The 25,246-nt window shown below is 30.6% G+C and overlaps 1 protein-coding gene across 1 annotated transcript; it reads right to left on the reverse strand.

Annotated features, from left to right (window-relative positions):
* Positions 1–12,610: 12,610 nt before the first annotated feature.
* Positions 12,611–21,913, reverse strand: LOC126724862 (uncharacterized). The gene is made up of 13 exons (XM_050429288.1): positions 21,254–21,913; positions 19,154–19,306; positions 18,864–19,076; positions 18,699–18,788; positions 18,394–18,510; positions 17,452–17,721; positions 16,609–16,765; positions 15,955–16,032; positions 15,518–15,618; positions 15,136–15,306; positions 14,364–14,438; positions 13,750–13,857; positions 12,611–13,113 (listed from the first exon to the last, which is right to left on the reverse strand). Exons 1-13 carry the CDS (start codon positions 21,674–21,676, stop codon positions 12,775–12,777), a joined length of 2,295 nt encoding a protein of 764 aa, XP_050285245.1. The 5' UTR covers positions 21,677–21,913; the 3' UTR covers positions 12,611–12,774.
* Between the last annotated feature and the right edge of the window lie 3,333 nt (positions 21,914–25,246).

Consider the following 25,246-nt stretch of genomic DNA (forward strand, 5'->3'; position numbering starts at 1 on the left):
AACTTAAATTTCAATCAAATCACAGGTGAGTAAATTGTAATTTACTCTATTTTAAATTTGAATTTATTAAAAAAAATATAAGTCTCAATCTCATTCCAAATTATATTAAATTTTAGCAATTTAATCTCAAATTTGTTTCACATATATTTATTAATGAATCCAAACTCATTTCAAACTCAACTCTTTATTTATTTTATCTATAAAAAAAAAAATATATATATATATATATATAACTTATCGAATTGTTAAGTTCTAAAATACTATCAAATCACATTCAAATCTTAGAGTGACTGCATTTAAGAATAATATGTATTAATCTGTAAATATTTGTTGAAGATTCTATAATTATGTAGGCTAAATACTAATTACTATCTTAAAATTTTTATAATCCAATTAATAATATAAAATTTACAAAAAAAAAAAAATTACCTAGTACTTGATTTTTTGAAAGCACTATACAAAAAAAAAGAAAAAAAAAAGATAAAGATAACTACAAGTGGGTAAATTTTAGCAATTTAATCTCAAATTTGTTTCACATGTATTTATTAATGAATCCAAACTCATTTCAAACTCAAATCTTTATTTATTTTATTTATAAAAAAATAAAAAAGATATAACTTATCGAATTGTTAAGTTCTAAAATACTATCAGATCACATTCAAATCTTAGAGTGACTGTATTTAAGAATAATATGTATTAATCTGTAAATATTTGTTGAATATTCTATAATTATGTAGGCTAAATACTAATTACTATCTTAAAATTTTTATAATCCAATTAATAATATAAAATTTACAAAAGAAAAAAAAATTTACCTAGCACTTGATTTTTTGAAAGCACTATACAAAAAAAAGAAAAGATAAAGATAACTACAAGTGGGTAAAGTGTCAAATTTCAAACTACAAGTAGACAATTTAAACTTCGACCCAACCATAGGTGGGTAAATTGTAATTTACCGTATTTTAAATTTGAATTTATTAAAAAATTATAAATCTAAATCTCGTTCCAAATTATATTAAACTTTAGCAATTTAATCTCAAAATTGTGTCACATATATTTATTAATGAATCCAAACTCATTTCAAACTCAATTTTTTATTTATTTTATTTTCCTAAAAAGAGATAACTTATCGAATTGTTAAGTTCTAAAATACTATTAGATCACATTCAAATTTTAGAGTGACTATATTTAAGAGTAATATGTATTAATCTATAAATATTTGTTGAAGATTCTGTAATTATGTATAATTATGTAGGTTAAATACTAATTACTATTTTAAATATTTATAATCCACTTAATAATATAAAATTTACAAAAAAAAAGAAAAAAAAAAAAAAGATAAACATAACCTAAGTTGGGTAAAGTGTCAAATTTCAAATCAAATGTAGACAAATTAAATTTCGACCAAACTACAAGTGAGTAAATTGTAATTTATCCTATTTTAAATTTGAATTTATAAAATATATATATAAAAAAAAAAAATATATATATATATATATAAATCTCAAATTTGTTGCACATATATTTATTAATGAATCCAAACTCATTTCAAACTCAACTTTTTATTTATTTTATTTTTCGTAAAAGAGATAACTTATTGAATTGTGAAGTTCTAAAATACTATTAGATCACATTCAAATCTTAGAGTGACTATATTTAAGAGTAATATGTATTAATCTATAAATATTTGTTGAAGATTCTATAACTATATAGGCTAAATACAAATTACTATATTAAATATTTATAATCCACTTAATAATATAAAATTTACAAAAAAAAAAAAAAAAAAAAATTACTCTGTACTTTATTTCTTGAAAGTAAAGTACCATACAAAAAGAAAAAAGATAAAGATAAAGATAACCTAGGTGAGTAAAGTGTCAAATTTCGAACCAAATGTAGACAAATTAAATTTCGACCAAACTACAGGTGAGTAAATTGTAATTTATCATATTTTAAATTTGAATTTATATAATATATATAAATCTCAATCTCATTCCAAATTATATTAAATTTTAGCAATTTAATCTCAAATTAGTTTCACATATACTTATTAATGAATCCAAACTCATTTCAAACTCGACTTTTTATTTATTTTATTTTTTGTAAAAGAGATAACTTATTGAATTGTGAAGTTCTAAAATACTATTAAATCACATTCAAATCTTAGAATGACTATATTTAAGAGTAATATGTATTAATCTATAAATATTTGTTGAAGATTCTATAATTATGCAGGCTAAATACTCTTTACTGTCTTAAATATTTATAATCCACTTAATAATATAAAATTTACAAAAGGAAAAAAAAAATTACCCAGTACTTGATTTCTTAAAAGTAAAGTACCATACAAAAATAAAATAAAAGAAAAAGATAAAGAAACCTCAGATGAGTAAAGTGTCAAATTTCATACCACAAGTAAGTAACTTAAATTTCGATCAAACCACAGGTGGGTAAATTGTAATTTATCATATTTTAAATTTGAATTTATTAAAAAAAATAAATCTCTATCTCGTTCCAAATTATATTAAATTTTAACAATTTAATCTCAAATTTGTTTCACATATATTTATTAATGAATTCAAACTCATTTCAAACTCAATCTTTTGTTTATTTTATTTTTCTTAAAAAGAGATAACTTCTCAAATTGTTAAGTTTTAAAATACTATTAGATCACATTCAAATCTTATAGTAACTATATTTAAGAGTAATATGTATTAATCTATAAATATTTGTTGAATTATGTAGGCTAAATAGTAATTACCATATTAAATATTTATAATCCACTTAATAATATAAAATTTACAACAAAAAAAAAAGTTGGAAAAAAAATTTACTCAGTATTTGATCTCTTGAAAGTAAAGTATCATACAAGAAAAAAAAAAAGATAAAGATAACCTTAGATGGATAAAGTTTCAAATTTCCAATTACAGGTAGACAATTTGAATTTCAACCAAACCATAGGTAGGTAAATTGTAATTTACCCTATTTTAAATTTGAATTTATTAAAAAATATATAAATCTCAATCTCATTTCAAATTATATTAAAAATAATTATCAATTTAATCTCAAATTTGTTTCACATTTATTTATTAATGAATCCAAACTCATTTCAAACTCAACTTTTTATTTATTTTATTTTTCTTAAAAAAAGATAACTTATCAAATTGTTAAATTCTAAAATACTATTAGATCACATTCAAATCTTAGAGTGACTATATTTTAGAGTAATATATATTAATTTATAAATATTTGTTGAAAATTCTATAATTGTGTAAGCTAAATACTAATTATTATCTTAAAGAAGAGGATGTAGAGCTAAACTGAATGTCTTCAATCTGAAGAATAATAAGAGATAGAAAGTAAGATAAAAACTCTCAAAGTGTACGTGAGTTTGTAGGTCTTAATGTATAGAAGTTTTATTTTACATCTTTGTCCCTGTTAGTTGAAAACTTGCAAGTGAATATGATATGCTCTTCAATTTTTTTTTTGTAAAGATTAATAATTTTTATTCATTATAATATGGGATTACTACATTTTTAATCACAAAAATACCTAGGGGCGTGATGAAAAATTTATTTCATCCAAAACGCATAACACTCATCACACCCATAGGTATTTTTGTAATTGAAAAATGTAGTAATTCCAAATTATAATAGATGCAAATTATTAGCATTTACCAAAAAAATAGAGGAGCCTCTGAGCACGCGCTCATCGTGCGCGTACTCAGAGGCTAGTATTCTATAATTATCACACACTTCTTAGAGGCTCTTTATTTTTTTAAGAGATTACTATATTTTCTAATCATAAAATATCTATGATGAGCATTATGTATTTGTGGTTGAAATAATTTTTTCATCACATCTCTAGGTATTTTTACAATGCTATCCTCAAGTTTTGTATGGCCAAAGTTATTAATACTTATCACGAGCGTACTCAAAGCCCCTTCTATTTTTTTCTTCTTCTTAAAAGCTAATGATTTACATTTATTATAATTTGAAATTTCTACATTTTCCAATCACAAAAATAACTAGGATGTGATGAGAATTATGTGAAAATTTTATTTTTCCCACAAATGCATAAATCTCGTCACACCCTTGGGTATTTTGTATTTGGAAAATGTAGAAATTTCGAATTATGATGAATGTAAATCATCGACCTTTAGGAAAAAATAATGATAATTGGAAGAGGCTCAAAGCACATGCTCACATGCGTGCTCTAAGACTAGTCTAATTATTAAATCAATTTCAATTTGGTAATATAATTATTTCAAATTAAACAATCCAAAAAGGAAGAAGAAAAAATCCTTATTGCTCTCATCCAATTGAAAAGTGACCTTAAGAAAAATATTTTCAATTTAAGCGGTTGGACTTCAATTCCATTAAAAATATGCTTGGGGAATAAATACTTTACATGGAACCTAAGTCCCCTCCAAAAAAAAATAAATAAAATATATATATATATATATATAGAGTAAAGAATAAAGAACATTGTTTTGATAATTCCCTCTATTCCCCCTTTAGATTGGAAGGGGCATGAAAAAGCTTGATAGGTTGTTCTTCCATATTTTCTCAAAGTGTTTCAGCACCACCTTGTTTTGCCATCTTGGTCTAGTTTGCTCTTGAGTTGGATTGGCTATCTCTTTACTAATTGTCATAACTAAAACACTATTTCGTCTCATGACCTTGATAGGGAAAACCCACAAAGATAACAATATGACAGTAGTCCTCCTATGCACTTTCCAACTTTGATGGCCCATGAACATATTGCAACCACTTCAAATTCTTACATTGAAATGAAACACCAATCCTTTTTCCTTTCTTAGTTTTTAAGGCTTCCATTAGGACCATGGTTTTCTGGAAAATATAAATTTTTTTTCATATGTTTTAATATTGTTGTTGTCCCTGTTTCCTATCATTTCTCTCGTTCCATATGCACTACATTAAGACGATATTCTATTAGATATCTTCTCAAATATAATATGATCTATACAATTTTTTTTTTTAAAAAAAATTGCTTCTCCTTCTGAAGGCAGCAATGGAGAGATACACCCCAACAATAAATTGAACGATTAATAAAATCTCTTAGTTTTCATTTACTTAGTTGTGCCCCTCTTTAGTGAATTATTGTTTAAATCTATTATGGGAAAAAAGAAGAAGAAGGAACTATTAGACAATGTTGAACAACAATGAAAATGCTATATTTTTCATATCGACATACAACATTGTTACACATACAATAAGCACTTGACCTAATCGCACAAAGATTAAACTCAACTTTGAATAAAGTTGAGTAATACCCACATACTTTTTTTGCTAAATAATCATGTATAAGTGAGATAGGCCCTTGCACACACTTCAATCATTGAATTTTTAAAATAATCCACTTGAAAGATAAATATTCACAAAAAATAGTCAAGGAAAGGGGGAAGGAAGTTTAAATTGTTGATTTTTTCTGTATAATCGGTCTTCTCTGCTGTTGGTTTTTTTTTTTGGTAAATTATTCTATCATACTAATGATCTTCACACATTTCAAGTCACAATTAGAGTAAAGAAATTTGACACAACATAATGACATAAAAAGTCTCAAATCCATTAATTTTTCTAAGCTTCACAATGAAGTCTGAAGGGCACCTTTGCTTTAATCCTATAAAAGATAATAAAAAATAAATGTATAATCACGTAAGTCACTTCAAATAACATATAAGGGCAGCATAATTGGCAATCCAAATATCAAAATTAGATTAGAAGAAGAAAGATGTACTAAGAATGCCTTTTTTTAGGCTTGAAATTTCTCAAGAATTAAAAAAAATAAAATAAAATAAGAAAGGATTCTTCTATCTTGAAACTGCAAAAGAAAGTTTTTGAATTACTGTCCATGGTTCCAATATGAATGGGTTTTCTATTTTTTTCGCCTTCTTTAATAACAGTATTAAAAAGCATGTAAATTATAAAATCCACTTCCTGATGGGAGTAATTGAAAGAGTTGGATACTAACTATATAGTGCCACTCTATTTTCAATTCTCTAGGTTGAAATCTAGGAAATAATCAAAAGCTAGGGCCAATGGCATCAAAATGTGAAGTGTGGTGGTCAATGGAGACAACATTACTGCTTGTATATAAGACTTCCTATGTAGTAATTGAATTATATTTTTCACTTATAGCCGAAGCAAGGGAGACATGGTAAGGTTCTATGACCAATATTGACATAGACGGTTGCTGCTTTGTCCATTTGCAAAGCAATTCTCCAGAGGGGAAGATTATTTGCTATCTCCAACGTGTGTTTCTATAGACTACTTAGCTTTCCATCATTTTCTAATATCAAACAGATCTAATTTTTTTTTTAAGAAAAATAAATCATGAGTATTCCAACTATAATTTAAAGAAGAAATCGCAACTATAATTTTTGCCACTTCAAATCAAATTGAAGCAAATGGAGGGAACACCCAGATAATAATTAACATTTGTGCACGTGAAAAGAAAAGAAGAGGTCTAGCAAGGTCATCATCATTTGTAAGAACAAATAAGTAAAACTTGAAAAACAAAATCAAGATTTACATGCTCAACGAAGGACAATGTGAAAATCCAAGAAAAAATTCCATCAAAGCAAAACCCAATATTATAAACTCAATAAAAAATAAAAACAAACAAACAAATGACACACTAAATCAGCATTCATAAAATCCCAGTAAAAATATCTTACCGTTTAGATGGGGTAATCCATGATTTTAAGGTTTGGACTTCGCAAACTTGAATCTCATAATAGGTTCCACACTGCAACCATCAGTTAACTTTATGGGGAGAAGTTTGAAGTGTGCAGTTTTGCAATCAAGAGAAATGAGCATGCATGGGAAGGAACGGAAAAGAGGTGGAAAAGAAAAATTGAAAAACTGAATGGAGGGTGTGGAGTGCGAAGTAATGAGAACGTGTATTAGGAAGTTGAATGACATTGATGTAATAAATTGATCCTATTATTTTAAAACGTGATAAGTTTGATGAAGGGGTTATTTTGGAACAAAAAAGGAGAGAGGAATCCAAACAGAGGAAGCCCCTTAAATAGTAGTATAGATGATTTGCAACAGCATTACCAATATTAAGAGGTTTTGAATTCCATTTCAAAGATTGTTTTGGTTAAGAATAAAAATCTTATGTATCGTGGGTTCCAGTTAACTCAACTAGTAAAATCTCTGATGGCTGAATAAGAAGTTTAGGGTTCAAATTCTCGCCTACACCAAAAACTGATTGGAATATTGACATGATGATAAAAAACTATTATTAGGAGTGACACCATAGGTTGAAAATCTCTTAAAAAAAATCTTCTATACCATTTTCTCTGCATCATTCTATGTACCATCAATAACATTCTGCCATGTGTCAATTAATTCCTAAATTTATGCTTTTAATTTCTCTTATCTAAAATAAAGAATAGCAGAAAAAAAAAAAAAAAACAAAAAAAAACAAAAAACAAAACGCTTCTTTTCCCCACCAGGCCACCACCGTTATTATCATCGACCTCCACAGCCGGCACTGACAAATACCACCACCATAACCTCACTGGCACCAAAAACGAAGAAGGCCGAATAAATTTATTCAAAAATAACACAAACTTTGTAATCCAACAAGACCTCAATGTCGTTGACAAGATTTGATTCTTTAGGATTGATTGGTCGCATTGTTGGGAAGATTTTGTTTTTGGGGTTTGTAACTTTGTAGGGAAATGGTTTTTGTTTGCTTAAGAGGAAGATGCAATGGGTAAATGAAGGGGTTTTAGTCGGTGAGGTTGTGGTGGTAGTCTTAGTCGGTGCCGGAGGCGGAGGTTGATGTGGTGGCCTTCGTGGGAAAAAAAGCATTCTGTTTGTTTATTTATTATTATTATTATATATATATATATATATATAATTTTTGGCTATTCTTTATTTTAGGTAAGAGAAATTAAAAGCATAAATTTAGAAATTAATGGACACATGACATTAGGGGTGTCCACGGGTCGGTCCGGGTCGGGTTTGTGCCTAACCCGGAACCGACCCGATTACATCGGATTTCCGGCAAGACAACCCGCCGCCGACCGCAAACACCAACGGGTCAGGTCGGATCGGAGTTGTTGGATAGGCGGTTGGACCGGTCGAAGCCGACGAGGATGCCGCCGAAGATTCCATTTCGACGGCGACTGTATTTTTCACCGGATCTTTGCCGAATTTGTGCAAAAATCACCGGATCTAAGAAAAAAAACATCAAATCGTCGCCTGATTTTTGCAAAACTCACGAGATTTGAGCAAAAATACACTAAATCATGGCCAGATTTGAGCAAATACCATTGGAGTTTCGCCGGATTTGAGCAAAATCCATCATATTTTCAATGGGTCTGAGCCTTATTTGAGCAAAATACATTAGATTGTAGCTGGATCTGAGCGTAAACGACGAGATCTCGCCAAATTCGGTGGAGATTTCATGGATCTAGCTAAAATCTCGCCAGAAAATGCTATAGAGCTCGGTCGGTTCGGGTTTATTCGGGTTTTGAGGAGAAGATCCGAGACCGATCCACCTAGATCGGATTCTGGAGAAGAAAACCCGACACCGACCGCCGAAGTAGTCGGATCGGCCGGCGATCGGTCCGGGTCCGGTCGGATTTACCTGGTGGGTCGGGCCACCGGTTGAGTTGGACACCCCTACATGACATAATTTTATTGGTGGTTAATATTGGTGGTACATAGAGTGGTATAAAGAAAATGGTATAGAAGATTTTTATTCAAATCTAAGAGTCTGTTTGAGAATAGCTTATTTAGCTAAAATTGAAATTTTTTTACTGAAAGTACTATAAATAAAACTAAAAGGTAGTTGAAATAATACAGTGAAATTCATGAATAGTACCAAAAAGTAAAATGAGACCCATAAATAGTAACAAAAAAAAAAAATTAAATAGTTAGAAAAAAAAAAACTTTTTAAGCTAATGCTAAATGCAAATGTCTAATTTGCCATCTAAAAAATGGAAAGGATTGTGTTAATATTTGCCAATGACCCTCACTTTGAAGCATTTTACAACAACTAACATTATAACATTAGAACAAAAACTCTTTTTTTTCTTTTTTCTTGTTTTAAGGCTTTGTTGCATCCACTTGGTTTGACTGAAATTCCTCAAATTTTCAAATTTATTCCACATGTAACAGTTATGGTGAGCTTCTAGCTAAAAAGTATGTCAAAGACTCAAAGGCAAGCCAATGTAATATTCATGGTCATGGGTAACCAATAGGCTCCCATCTTTTGCAGAACAACTAAGTACTCCTTCCGTTATCTCTCAAAAAAAAAAAAGTACTCCTTCCGTTTTCTTGATTTGCAGATTATTAATTTCCATGGGTAACCAGTAGGTCTCCAAACGCATGGCCTCATCATCATGAGATTAATTGTAACATATACAAATGATGCAAACTTGCCCCCCATTTCACTTGCCTTCAGAAGCACCTTCCCTGAACTTGCAGCATTATATGGAGAATTTGGTGATGTTCTGAGTAGGAATTTGTCATGATATTCTCTTCCCTGGACTAATTGTTGCATTATGAAGAGCAAAAGGTTCTCCATTTTTGTTGAAATAATAGTAGTTTTTCAGTATATTATACATATCATAGGTATTGAATGCCTGCAGGTACTCATATAATATGCTATTCTGTGGCATTTTAACATTAGCACTGGTGAACTGTTATGGGGATTGGGAAGTGATGCAGAGGCCAAGGTAAGAATCAATAAATCTAAAGGCACAATTTTTTTCACATTTGTTGAAGTAGCATGGTGTTGGAGTGATTAGTGCTATTAAAAGTAGTGCCAATAATAAGCTCCTGTGAAGGTGATGTTACTCTAATCACAACTTGACAAGTCAATAGTTGTGGAAAAACTTGTTAATTTTTTTGTATCCTTAGCATTAGTCGGTAAGAATATACAGGCTTCTTTTGCTCAAACGTTTTTTTCCTAAATTGAGTGTACAAAAACCAATTATAGCTGAATTTTTATTATTATATATAAATACTAATTTTATTTCAACTCTATATACAGCGAATTGTTCTAAATGGAACAAAGTAGACCAAATGGACAGAATAGGACCGAATAGGAACAAGGTGGACGAATAGGACCTAATAAGAACAAATAGACCGAAGTGGACAGAATGGATCAAATGAGACTAAATATGATTGAATAGGACCGAAGTGGACAGATTAGACCAAAGTGGACCGAATAGGACCAATGTGGACTGAAAATGACCAAAGTGGACAGAGTAGAACCAAAGTGACAAAATAGGACGAATGGGACCAAAGTGGACTGAATGGCCCGAATTAGACTGAAGTAGATCAGAGTGGACAGAATAGACTGAATAAGACTAAATAGAACCAAATTAGACATAATGGACCCAATAGGACTAAAGTGGAAAGAATGGACTGAATAGGACAAAGTAGACCGAAGAAGAGTGAAGTGTACTGAAGTGGACCGAATAGAACCAAATTGGACTGATTAGAACAGAATGGACCGAATAGAACCAATGTGGACCAAATAAGACTTTTGAATATTTATCATTTTTATTGCATTTTTAGGGCTCATATTTCTAATTTATAATATTTATTTTAATATTTTCTTTGTATTTTTTAACTCAAAACTAAAGAGTTTAGCCTAAATATAATAAATTTTCATACTTTTGAACCCAAAAATTAAGGAAAAAAAAAAGAATTTTTAAGCTAAACTTGAAAAGAAATCCTACAAAAAGAATCACTTTAAGGTGCAATTAGTCTAAAGTTAACTAAAGAGGGATCGAAATTGATCGAGTGGACGGAATTGGAGCGAGTAGACCAAATTGGACAAAAGTAGACTTAATTGGACTGAATAGAAATTGTTTAATTTTTAGGGAGAGCAAAATATCTTTAAAAAAATTTAGAGAAAAATTTATACATTATATTACAATACAAAATAATTATTTATTTCCACACATCTCATGGGTCTGCGACTAGTTAGAGATAAAAATAAGAAGTAAGGCTTTTCAGGAATATTCTTTTCATTTTGTTGCTAAGAATTTCATATTAGCAGCTCATGTTTTAGCTGTTGATGCTCAATCTATAACAGAAACGACATTATGGCTTAAGGAGTTCCCTTTCATATTTTATTACCCTATGCATAAGCTGTGTAGTTTTTCTATTTGAATGAGCCGTCAACTATTTTTATTCTTTAATTAATATAAGACTCTCACCATAATTATTATTGGTTGATGTTTAAAACGTCCTAAGCATTTCTTTTTTCTTTCTTAGATTATCATGTCCACTTACGCCTAATGGCAGAAAGTTTTATGATTTTGACAGCAGTTAATCAAATGATATAATGGATACCAATGACTCACTCTAATGGTCCGTTTGGATTGGGCAGAATAGAGTATAATTGGCCTAAAATTAGCATATTTTCAGTTAACTTTATTCTACTCCTCCCCTTCCTCCTCAATCCGAACGGACTCTAAGTCAGTACGATAGTGAAAACATTTCAAAGAGTTCCCAAAGTGCTTTTAAATGGTAAAACATATGGAAATTATCAGACACATAACATAAGTTGATTGCCTTTTTTTTTTTCTCTCTTTTTTTTTTTTTTAATTATCAAAGTCAAAACCGTGATAATTACCAGCTGCAAACAAATGCACGCACATTTATTAACTTGTTTTCTTTTGCTAATCTATCAAAAAGAAAGGATAATTTTTTTTTTTTACTTGAAAGTGTAAGTTAATTAAGAGACTTGTAGCTCAACTGACACTTATTCGTATTTCTAGTAAAGACTTTCATGGTATAAATCCCCCCAACTATTGAATTACCAACAAACAAAAAAGTGTACATCTAATTAACCCTATTAAGAATATAAATTATATTTCAAAAAAAATAATAATATAACAGGACCATAGACATATAGCTGTTTATTTTCTTTTGGTAATTTATCACAAAGGGGATAAAAAAAATTAGACTTAAAAGTGTACATTTATTATCCTTTCTATCATGACATCAAATCTTCAAATCTTCATCCTCTGTTGTGTAACTATCAATTTACCAAAAATAAAAAAGTTTGATTCTCATAATATATTTTGTGATACAATGAGCCCAAATTCTGAGCCATGGATTTCTTTTGCTCTTCTCAAGGAAAATTATGAACTATGGCCACTGGGCTAGGCCTTGACATACAGAAACAACATTTCACACAAATGATGCTATACCGATTATCTCAAAATGTTAAATTATTAGGGTACGATAAATTTAATCATTTAACTACATACTTCTAACACTTCCTCTCACGTGTGGGTTCAAACTTTATTTTAATAGGTCAGATCCAACACGTGAGATTTTAAATGAGAGGTAAAATGGAGGAGACAATGATCAAACTTAGAATCTTCTACTCTAATATCATGTTAAATTACAGATTGTCCCAAAAGTTTAAATTATTGGAATATAATAAATTTAATCATTACACCAAATACTTCTAACAAGAACAACATTCATTGATCATTGTTAGTCGTCATAGGTTCTAAAATCAAGGGCAGAAAATAGATTTCCCTAAAATTTTTGGGTTGATGAAATATGAGTCCAGTCAGAAACACAGTGACAACACAAAATGGAAAACAAACAAAAAAATCAATTGACCATTCAATGACAATGCTGCTGCTAGCTTGGTATATTTTCACACACAAAGCCTATGTACATATGTATATATTTTTTGTAATGAGCAATACACAGGAACTTCTTGTTCTTTTTTCTTTGACTATCTTTACATAGTTTATTAGAAACATGAACAGAGCTCATAACAGCAATTGATACACTCAACACAGGCAAGGGCAGCGCAGAGTTGGGTTAAAACAACTGCACATTGGTTATTCACATATGAACAAGACTGGATGCAACACATGCAACAAAAACGATCAGCTAGTTGGCTACAACAGTTGGAAGCAGCCTTAACCAACAGATCTGCAGGATCAGATGACTTTGCCTTTTCAAATCCTGGTGGAAGATTCTGTGCTGTTGCAGTCAAGTTACCAAAACCAACGCCTAATTTTCCCAAGAATATGTTCTTCGGGCCCTCCGACTCCACCTTCTTTTGCAGTTTTAGTTTCTTGTATACCTGTTTTAGTGGAATTTAAGGAAATCAGTAATTGTGCATGCTTACCATAATATAAATAAATTTCTTGTGGAGTAATGTCTTCGTATGAAATAGTCAAAGCCGCAAAAGAACATTAGTGTACATATAAATACTCATGTAATACTAATTATTCCACAGAAACTTTCATCAATTTGGATTTACTTTCTGAAGTGATTCATCTGAATTGTTTTTCTATTTTCATAACACATGATTGACATCCTCAACTTCTCCAAATTCATACCTTCATGTTCTTATGGTTTGCTCTATCAGAAATGTGACATTCCAAATAGGACAATCCACATAAAACTACAATAGAAAACTTCAAGAGCATAACAAAACTAATGCATGTGAACAAATCAAACTGTGTTTTTATTTAATGGATCGTATAGGAAAAATAATAATAATATATAGGCAATTTACAGTTATGCAACCTTGATAGTAAAGTCGGATGAAATTAGGAAATAATTTGAATAATCAGTTATGAATGCTTCTATTATACATCTTTTCCCCATATTAGAAGAACAACAGAGTCAAGACAAGCAACTCAGGGTATGTTAAAACTTGGCTGAAAACTTACATGCAGGAGCAACTAGTGATATAAACCAGGCAAAAACATACCTCTTGCAACAAAACAGGATCAGGTGCTTTCGCCACTTTATCAGTTTGAACCAAAATCATGCGGGTATACTCACATGGAACCCCAGTTTGTATGCTTATTTTGGCAACCTAAAACAAACAGCTAGGAATTATTGACTTTAAAACAAATATGTAAATTAGGATTACATAAAGAAAAAGAAAAAATATCCCTTTTTATATTATTGGCACTTGTATATACCAAGACTGCCATAACATCCATTAGTCAGGAAGGTATGGCAGATCTGAGGTAAGTTTTTCGTATGGTTGAAATGATCAAACCAAGGCTGATGCAACTTCTTAGGTGGGACTTTGAACTTCAGCAAGTCTATAATCATCACACCTTGCCACTGGAAGTTTGTCTTAATTCTTAAACAAACTTTCTCCTCTCTCAAACGTTTCCCTGCCTCCCTAACAACGCTAATATCTTTTCTTTTTCTGGACTTTTCGTAGATTACTGTCATATTTAAAGCTGAATGTTCTTTCATAAATAGAATGTTCATATTTGATTGCTCTAAATGTTCATTCATAAATAGAATGTAACTGTGTTATTTTATTATGATTAATCCAATATGTAACAAATTCCATGAACAACAAACCTTCTCTTCCAGTTCTTTAGTTCCTAACAACCATGCTTGAGCTGTGAGCATATCAATATGTCTCCTTGCAAGTACCTGCTGACATTAACAATACTTAGAGAAGAAAATGCAGTTGTAGCTGGAAATACGAATAGGTACAATAATGGTGGTAATGCACCTCATCAACTTTACATTACTCTTCATTAGGAGGATGTGTGTTATAGACTTAAATTTAAGCAATGACAAATCAATAACAAGTCCATAATTTAGAACTACTTTAGAAACTAGGTGAATGACATGATTTTTTATTGGATGTCTAAGCTTCTCTAAGCCTAATAGTAAAATCCAGCTTGAGGAATGTTAGAAACACCTTGTGTGGAGGGAAGCAAACATCATAGGGAATTATATATCTGATTTTAGGGCAGATCATCACAATAAAATAGTTTGAAGATGCAACTTTATTTCTGGAAAACATATATAAATTTCTTCCCAACGCAAAACTCAACAAAGGAATAAGAATACAATCAGAGAATAAAGACTTCACAAAATTGATCAGCTTCACTACGGAACCTAAAATTTGGAAAGTGGATATTCTTCTTGAGAAGGTCAAATTTCACCTTGCTTTAAGTAACAAATTTATAAGAAAATATTTTACTTCTTTATTTTGCTTTTCTAGTTATCATCAGCTATTAACTATGATTGAGCGAACTTAACTATGAATTAAAATTAACTTGTCCCTCATAAAAGGGGCAATGTCAATAATTATAATGCATGCAAAAGGTTAAAACATTACTCTTTCAAGTGGAACATCCTTAGCTCTTTGCACCTTCAGTTCTATTACAAAATTGTTCATATCTGCCAAGGTACCACTAATTTTGACTGTGTCTGGAAAACCTCCATCATATCTTCCTGATACAATCAATGGACTTCGAGAAGAAAGGTCTGGAATATGAGACGGAAATAACTGCAATGAGATATAGGAAGGATTATTTTAGGTCACTTTGCAGTCAAAGATCTCCAAGTAGACAATGATATGAAGATTCCCTCCTAGTAACAATAATATACATGATCTTTAAGTAAAATAGACACATGATATTTTGAATCCTCAAAAGACAAGCTGAATAGTTCAACCCAGGATGAGCATGAACAAATATTTCCAGTTAGGACAAGCGTACCTCAAGTGAATCAAGATCTACCAATGTGTCCATCTTTATATTGGCAAGAATGACAGATGAAGCACTAGCAAATAATCTTTGCATTCGAAAGTTAATTGTATCTAGAAAAAGAAAAAAGTAACATAAGATTGTAAAATATATCCATACAATTCTTAAATTACAAAAACTGATATATTCAGGACAAGGGGGGAAATATGTGCCTTCCCTAAAATGCCAGCTACATCATTGATACATGACCAGGTAGTTTTAGGTTTTTTTAACAATATAGTTGCTAGTGTATTGCAGGAGTAGAGAATCACACTTCTAGGGAAAAGTATAGCAAATAATATTCTTTAAAAATTAAATAAATAAATAAATAAATTTGCAATGCTGCTAAAACTCGTTTTATTATTGTTAAAAAAAAAATTATCATACTACTGATAAAGAGGAAAACTTACCTGCATCATATGCAGCATCATAGTGACCCCTTCCAATGTGTGCTAACTTTTGCAAGAAGTAATGGTTACAATATGAACCTGGAAAGTTATTCCATTCAATAACTTAATTGACAATATTCAAAAAAAAAAAAAAAAAAAAAAAAAAAAACCAAAACAAAACGCATGGTGCATCACATAAATAAACTTGTATTAGTAAACAGCAAAGGAATTCATGGAATGCTATTATAGAAATTAATAGATATGTGGCAGCATCACAGGGAACTGGATGAGAGATCAGCTAAATTGGTTTTTGCTATGCACAGTGAAGAAAAACAATGCATTGCACCAATGCAGAAAGATCAAGTTAAAGGTGTTGCAGAGACCGAAGGACCAGTAGCATATTGTCAGAGAGTGCAAACATATCGCCTAAGATTTAGTGTAGACAAGGTAATCCCAAACAGCTGGGAATGGAAACGAGTTGAGTAGATTACATAGAACAGCAGATAATTCATAGCAAGAAGAAATGGATTTGCAGACAGATGATGTGGTTTTGGACTTGGTGATTTGCAGTTGAAATGATTTATAATGCTGGCAAAGATAGATCATTGAACCAAAAACATCAAGATAGAAAGAGTTAGTTGACAACAAGTGAGACTCCAAAACCAAAAAGCTCACCTATGCCAAAAGTACTAATGCGCGGACAAATTGATTGCTCGCTTTTGAGATAGTCTATCATATTATTACAAATCTGCTTTTCATCTTCAACAGCCCCATCAGTAACGAGAAAAATGAGAGGAATTGAATCAATTGTCTTGGCCAACAACTTCATTGCCTAAATAAAGCAGATCACAGTGAAAATTTTGTATTAAATTTCCATATACAAAGAAAGGCAAGAGCTGTTAATTAAAAATTTTATGTGAAGTATGCCACAAATAAGTAGTAATAAAATTGCAGAGGTATTCATATCATCTAAGCCATCAAACTTCTGGAGAACTTCTTGCTTTAAAGACAAATGTTTCTTAATAGTTGTTATTATACAATCTATTTACAACATAGCTGTTCCATTCATGTATGAGATGACAAAGTGTTAACCACTAAAAGATGACAAGAGGCTATGTATGTGGTTGTAGCGAAACACCTCTTTCAGATTCTTCTAGACATATATGCAGCCAGGTGGACCAAAATAGTAAATAAATAAATAAGAGCTGCACTAGTCATCTACTTGTTTTGTAACATATGATTTTTCATATAGGATGGATCATGAAGTAAGCAAGGTTTACAGAAGTCAATTGGTAGATTGTTTGACTTTCCTCTCTCTCTCTCTCTCTCTCTCTCTCTCTCTCTCTCTCTCTCTCTATATATATATATAATTTTTTTTAAAGCAACATTTTTCAAGCAACAAGTTATGTAGTTTAAAATTGGATGAAATCTCAATTAACGAAAAAATGTGAACTTGATGAGCTTAGTAATTAGAGTACATTTGAATGTAACTTGGAACATGTTCCAAACTAGGTTTACCTCATTTAGGGGAAGCAAAATGTTTGTATTACCATTCCCAATCAAATTAGTTCCAACCCACTCTATAGCATTGGAAATAGCTTCCTTCGTTGCCAGCTTCATTGTTGACGAGAATAAGCGTACCTCTTCATTAAAAGCTATTATGTTAAAACTATCTTCAGGATTGAGCTTGGAGAGTGATGCCACTAATGCATTCTTTGTATATTCAAGAGGATCTCCCTTCATGCTTCCACTTATATCAATAAGAAACACAACCTCCTTTTTGAAAACCTATCAAATTCACTAAATAAAGTAAAAAGTATTGCAATGCATTTTAAAAAAAAAAAATGTCTATACGGTACAATAAGGTGTGGGACTCTCAGTCCTTGAGGACACTAATAGCAAAAAAAAGCAAGGATGGCTAGAGTTCCATTAGCAGAAAATCTGTCCTCTGCTGAACTAATAAATACATTAATTCTTTTCTAGTTGACTAGTTTCCCTCAAATTTAGCCTTTAAAGGAAATCTTGTCCTTCTCTCAGGCTATAATGTTGTAATCATTTCTATCTATAAAAAAAAAAAAAAAAATTTAAAAAAAAAAAAAAAACCCTAGCATTTTTACGATCATTCTTCAAACACCAAAAAGAGCAATCACATTAGAATTTATTTGCTGTGAAAAGTCATGAAAATTTATTTCTTTAAAGGATATCTTGTTCTTCTCTCTATTCTTTTTATTGTGATCATAATTATCTATTGATTCAAGAAGTTAAATTATGACCAAAAACAAAACAAATCTAGCATTTTTGCCATCCCTCTTTAAACACAACAGAACCCTTACATTAGAATTATCAGGAAGTGAGAAGTCAAGAAAACTCCCAAAAATGGAGACATCTTTAAAATTTGATAAAAAAAAAAAAAAAAAAAAAAAGTGAATAGAAGAAAGTAGTAGGTTAATGCTAACAAACCTTCCTACTCTGAATATTTCCAGGGAAAAGATAGAAGCAAAACGTCTCTCTTTCATCAAAATCACGCAGAGATGGAGATTGCAGGAGCACACCACCAAAGAAGTCAATTGAGGTAAACTGTGAAAACAATAGCCCATATGAGATAAATCATTCTTGCACCTGGTATGTTACCAATTTGTGACCATTAACAATCTAAATTCAACCCTCTTATAGTGATGCATCTATTCACTCACAAAACAACCAATTTGTGTAATGCACATTAGGAAATATTCATTCACAAGACAAACAATGGTTCAAAGTCTTACAGCGTACGAGAAAGTGAAGTCCGAACTTGACCATGTTGGTACTTGAGCTTCATATAAGAAGCTTAATTTACCATCTTGACGCTTTAGTTCCTAGAAAGTCATAAAAATCAAGTTACTATTGAAGTGTATTTAGAGGCTTGAACAAAATTTATGACAAAAACTTACCTTAAGAGGATGGCTGGCATTTGTCCATAAAACTTCTCTACCAGTACCAGAGTTCACTTTCAATGAAATCTTCTCTCTTTTAGAAATTTTCTTCCCAACAGGATTGACATATGCTGGAAAACTAAATGGTACATTGAGGCAAAACTGGCCATCATTGTATGCTAATTTCTGAGACCAATTGATCTTAACTGAGAGTGTGGAGCCTCCTTTAACCTAATATATTAACATAATAAAATTTTAAATCATTGATTCCAAACTGCAATTAAGCATTGCATGCACTAAATAGTAACCTTTGGAACTTTTAGAGTGTATATCTGGCCTTTGAGAAAGCGTCCATCTTCAACTTTAGGCACTTTTTCCACGTCTTCCATATCTTCCATTGTAACCAACTGGGCTTGATAAGATCTTCCATCAACTTCTACCTCGACACCTAGAAGTGAACCCTGTTAGCCACATCATGTTATTTTTATGAGAATTTAAAATAAAGTATTAAGGAGAAAGACTAGTCTGCAGGTATGTCAAAAAAGTTAATAACATGTAATCAACATACGATCACACAAAATATACAAGTTCAGATGAACAACAACAACTAAGTCATAGTCCCAAAATTATAATATCAGCAATGAATCTCAGTAGACTAATCCAGATAATTAATATTTATTTTTCTATATCAATCTATCTACCTTATCCAAAATCATATTCTCTATTGCCTTCTTAATTACCTCCACTTGTGTCATTACCTAGTATCATTTTTTGTTCACAGCCAATGCAAGCTCAAGACAAGGAAGGTTATTGTATATTGACAACCAACGTTAAAATAGAGTGGAAAAGGCTTGGCTCCAAATACTAATAGGAAGATGAAATGTGCTCCATCATATGCAATACATATAACTCACTTTGTTGGGTTAATTATGTTATGACTTATGCATTACACATGGCAAAGATTAATATCAACTTTCTATTGGTGGTTGGAGTTGATCTTTGTCCAAATTTAGTCTTTTCTCGTGAATAAAATTTAGAATAAACTACGTATTTGATCATTATCCTTTACGCACCATATTTTAATTTGGTCGCTAATATTTCAATTATGTCAATTTAGTCTCTAACATTTCAATGTCGTATCAATTTAGTCTATGTTATTATCTTTTAGATGAAAGTTGCTAACATGGCAAATGACCAATATAAAATATTAGTTTCCGTTAATGTGGCAATAAACTAATTTTTTATTTCGACTATTTGCCACATCAGCAATTTTCATCAAAGAGATAACAGAATGGATTAAATTGACACGGCACTGAAAAATTAAGGACCAAATTGATACAATTAAAAGATTAGGAACTAAATTAAAATATAATGTAAAGAATAGAGGCTAGATACATCATTTACCCTAAAATTTAATAATAATAATAATGAGTATCAACTAGTTTAACGTAAAAAGTCAGGCATTCCATAATTTCTAACAAACTGTAATGTTAGGGTCTAGCATTCCATAATTTCTCCCTAGGCCTCTAGATTATGATAAAAGCAATATATACATTGGATAGAAAAAGGTAAAACAGTTACTGCCGTCCCTGGTTGCCACCTATGTCAAATGACTAAAGTCAATAAACAACAGGACTCATATCTCCATGCAATCACATTACAAAGAATTCGCATTGTTTGGTGTCAGATCATTCGTACACTAGTCTCCAACACACATACTCACGTGGGACCCACATGCTAGAAGGTGTTCAAAGCCTCAAAATTGTATTTCCTGAGACTAAACAAAAAGCTCCATTTGATTACCACTGTATAAAAATTTGAGAGAGGAAAATCCGACTTCAACAAATTTCAACAACACAAATTCAAACACCATGCTAATTTTTTTTTTTGTTGGATGAAAATCAAGGAGATTTTATTGAAATAGCAGAAACCATATAAATTACACTGAAAACTTGAGGAGCAGAGCCTAAAACAAAAGAACTAGCCAGCTTATTCAATAAAGACCAAGTTGCTAAGCAGTGGGCTGCACCATTTGCTTCTCTTAAAACCCAGTCAAACACCATGCTAAATTGTTAACACATAATTCATCAAACAAAGATTCTATATATAACAAAACTACACAACAATAATCTCATTCTCTCTCTTGTGTGCGCGTGCTTGTTTCTTAAAAAAAAAGAAAAAGAAAAAAAAAAGTAGTGACAGTAACAACACAAATTCAAACACCATGCTAAATTGTTAACACATAATTCATTAAAAAAAAAATTATGCATTCAACAAAACAATACAACTAGAACTAGTAACGTTCTTACAACCTCGTTCTCTCTTCCTTGTGCGCTCGTGTTTGTTTTTTTAAGGAAAAAAAAAAAAAAAAAAAGTAGTCACTTTTGTTTTTTTTTTTGTTGCTTTACCTGCTCTCCCATGGGCACGGCAATGCGACAATCGCATCGCTGGCCAGCCATCACGCAATGCACGCGCCACGTGCCGCTCACGGCGACGAACGCCGTGTCCAATACGCTCTCGATCTCCATCGCCACGCCGTGCATATTCAGCGGTATCAGCGCCGGCGGCACGCACCGGCCGTACACGTAAGGCTGGTAGCTCGGTATGTCCGGATTGTCCACCACCTCCGGATCCGGCACCACCGCGTACACCATCGGCGCCGCCGGCATATACAACGCCGTCTCCACCACCACCACCTCCTTCTCCGAACCCGAAACTGACGAAGCCGACCTCGTCATCGACGGCACCTCCACCGGCATATCCTTGCCGTAGTATATCCGCTTCGAGAGCTTCAGCCCGTAGCTCACGCTGTTAGAGAACTCCATAGCCATTTTGCTCTCTTTTTCTCCGGTGAAGTTCGTTACTTTTACCGTTATTTTCCGTACAGATAACAAAACTGTTTTTTTTTTTTTTTTTTTTTTAAATATATATATAAATATTATGTGAAGAGCATAAATATGTAAGAGTTTTGAGTTTTGAGAAAGAGAGATGAAAGTCACGGAATTGGTTTTGTTTTGAAATGCAGTTGAAGAGAGTAAAGAGTGAAGAAGAAGAGGATGATGGTGTTTGGTACTTTGTGGAGGGAAATTAATTATTTTAATTGATGACAACTTTTTATTGTGCACTTTTTGTTTTTATTTTTTAAATGGAAAAATTCTAAAACTACAATTTATTTTTCAAATTTTTGTTGTAAACTGATTAGGTGAATAATTATTGTTTTATTGATAAATAAAAAAATGTTGTTGGTGATAGGATTAGATAAAATTCGGTAAAAAATTGTCATGTCAAAAATTTATTAAAATATTATTAAAAAATTTGTGTATATAAGAATTTTTTTTTTGTTGAGAAAGTACTTTTAAATTTAGATCATATTAACGGATGCATTTGAAACAATTATTAATAAATTATATTAAGAGAATTTTGACATCATTTTTATGATAAATATAAAAAATTGTTAATAGAATTAATTATTTTATTATTTTTATATAAAATAGTTTCTAAACCAATGTTTTAAGGTATTTTTTAACATTTTCGTTTAGATTATGGCTACCCAATGTTTTTTTTTTTTTTTAAATTACGGGTAACCAATGAGAATTGGTAATGTGGTTGTTAGATCATGGATGTGATGGTGGACTATATTGGTATCCTATGGAGCTGGAGTTTTCATTGCATGTGTTAACGGAAAATGTGCGTTCCAAACCCATATAGTATTATCATACAGGAGCATAGCGAATCGCTAAGCACATATAGCATAGCGAATCGCTAGTAGACAAGTATTGTACTTTTTTTTGCAGTTCTCTTCTGTGTTGTACCAATCAATAATGCTAAGCCATAAATTTACTTACGTACAATTTATTAAGGTTTTTTTTTTTTTTTTTTTTGGTGTCAAGGTGTGTGTAAGGATGCGTGGCCACAGAAAAACTGATAAAAATGGTATTTTAAGGAAAAAATAGTATCATAATGAATTTTGTAAAAATCAATAATAATTTGCCATAATTATGGAAAAAGTTGAAAATTTATTCATCCATAGCATTAGCATTACTCATACGTCAACATACAGTTGAAATTGATGGTATAAAGTAAACAAGTCAAGTCATCCTATCAAAAAAAAAAAAAAAAAAAAAAGAGGGTCATGTAAAGTAAACATCATAATCACAACTAACAATTAGTCCCAAAATTTTAGAATTATCTATGAATCCATAAACCAATACTAAACTGTTTTACTCCCTCCCAAGTTTATGCTAATAATCGATAATTAAATTGTAGTAAAAAAATTATAATATTTGAGTTAATTAGATAAAATTATTTTTCATTTATAAACTTATAAAAATTAGACTCATCAACCTTATTTTGTTAATACTATAAAACGGACTATTAGATTGAAATATCTTTAAAGTTTGATATTTCATGCATCATATATGTATGTAACGCTTTCAACAACAAGTGAGGAAGAATACAAAATTAACACATTTAAAAAAAAAAATTAGCCAAAACCACAATCTAATAGCAATAAACAATAAATCTAAGGACATATACTTTGTACAACTTTATGTCACAATTCGCTTGAGTGTCAATTTGTAATTATATTACTTATAACTAAGTACCCGTGGTTGATGCATTTGCAAGTGATGTAAGAACATTTGCATCAATTCGTGCAAAAACTTATATCTATTTTAGTCTAAGAATCTACATTTTCTATTTTACATACTCATTTTTCAAAACATCCGACATTAGACTATCTATTTTACTATACATTTTATTAAATTATTAATTTTTCTTGATTTTTTAATTGTTTTTCTTTCTTCACACACAACAACTACTATCTATTCTTTTCCTTTATCTTTGAGATACGTAAAGAAAGAATAAACAACTAAAAGTAAAATAAATAGTCAATGTAAATTTACACGGTTATTGTAACAAACCTGTAAATTTACACAATTATATACGGACTGATATAGATCATTATATTTTTAGGCAAAATTGTATAAATTTTACATATTTTTTTATTATATACGGACTGATACAATTGCTCTCATTCAATCACCAGTTAACATCGAAGAATATATTGGCAAAAATTATGACAAAGCATGTGATCATAATAAACTTTATAACAAAATAAACTTGAATCAGATCTTAGTAAGTAAAGTATATTTCAGTTAAACATTTTTGTCATACTTCACCAAGAGAAAGCAAATAAAAAAATGGCATGGGAAAAGGAATCTGATTATTTTAAGGCAACCTAATTATCTATCCCTTTCTTTATCCTTCTTCTTAATGAGGTTCACGTGATAATATATTGTTAAAGGAAGACCAAAGTGTCAATGACCTGGCCTGGACGAAGCATCTAATCTTGATTAGGTTTACCAAAAAAAAAAATCTAATCTCGATTATTACACTTTAATAAATGAAGATAAAGTAATCAAGTGACAGTCCCACCAGTCATATTTGTTTATTTTACCTGCTTTTTATCTTTTTTTAACCTTAAGAAAAAATTGAAATGATCCTAATGAAACACTTGTATCTAAAGGTATGATTAAGGTTCCCTTGTGGGGGGTTTATGTTTAGTCATTTTTTGGTTTGCGTTGGACGGACGGAATATTTGGACTTTGGAGAAAAGTTCCTTTCAATTCAATATGTGACAATAGAAATATTTCCATGTTACCCCGTAGAGCGGCTCCACGATGAAAGTGGGGATGGTCACATGATTATCTTGACTTAGAAAATAAATAAAAAATATTACATATAAATTTAAAAATCTTTATTATTAGTCTACTTTAAAAAAAAATAAAAAATTTGTGACCACCCTAAATATTTTAGGCCCAACAAAATTAAACTTTGGTTTCCTTTTTTTTATAATATCAAATTGGTTTCCTTTTAATAATATATTAGATCATTTCAAACACAAAACAAAAAAGCTTAAGAAAAAATGTAATGAACTAAAATTGAAAGAAATGTAGTTTGCAGTATTGATAATGAGATTAACATGCAATGATTTTAAAATATAAAAGCCGATTGTAAAACTTTATGTATTTGTGCGTGCGTTTTTTATTATGAAATTTTTTATAATTTAATTTTCTTAATGACCATTTAGGAAAAAAATTCCTAAAACTACTACTGTTGCCAAGAGCATTATAACTCAAATGACATTTCCTAGTGTTTTCAATGGAAACATTCATGATTTAAAATTCAAATCTCTCACTCTCAACTATCAATGCATCAAATAAAATTAATGCATTCATAGTGTATGTTTGGCATCAGCCTAAGCTTTAGTTTTTACATACAATTTTTTAAAATTTCACTTTCTCAATGTACAAATATATTTCAGTACATTTTTAGCAAAAAACTAAACAAGCTAATGTCAAACACACATTTTGTAAAATTGTCAAATTTTACGTGAGTTT

Source organism: Quercus robur, chromosome 5 (genome assembly GCF_932294415.1).
Source record: "Quercus robur chromosome 5, dhQueRobu3.1, whole genome shotgun sequence".
Lineage (NCBI taxonomy): Eukaryota > Viridiplantae > Streptophyta > Magnoliopsida > Fagales > Fagaceae > Quercus > Quercus robur.

Excerpts from the sequence above, each read along its gene's own strand:
- LOC126724862 (XM_050429288.1), bottom strand. The coding sequence starts at position 21,676 with ATGGCTATGGAGTTCTCTAACAGCGTGAGCTACGGGCTGAAGCTCTCG. Across the intron at positions 17,722-18,393 it reads GAAATATTCAGAGTAGGAAG|GTTTTCAAAAAGGAGGTTGT; the intron begins GTTTGTTAGCAT and ends TGAATTTGATAG. Across the intron at positions 16,033-16,608 it reads CATTAGTACTTTTGGCATAG|GTTCATATTGTAACCATTAC; the intron begins GTGAGCTTTTTG and ends ATAACTTTCCAG.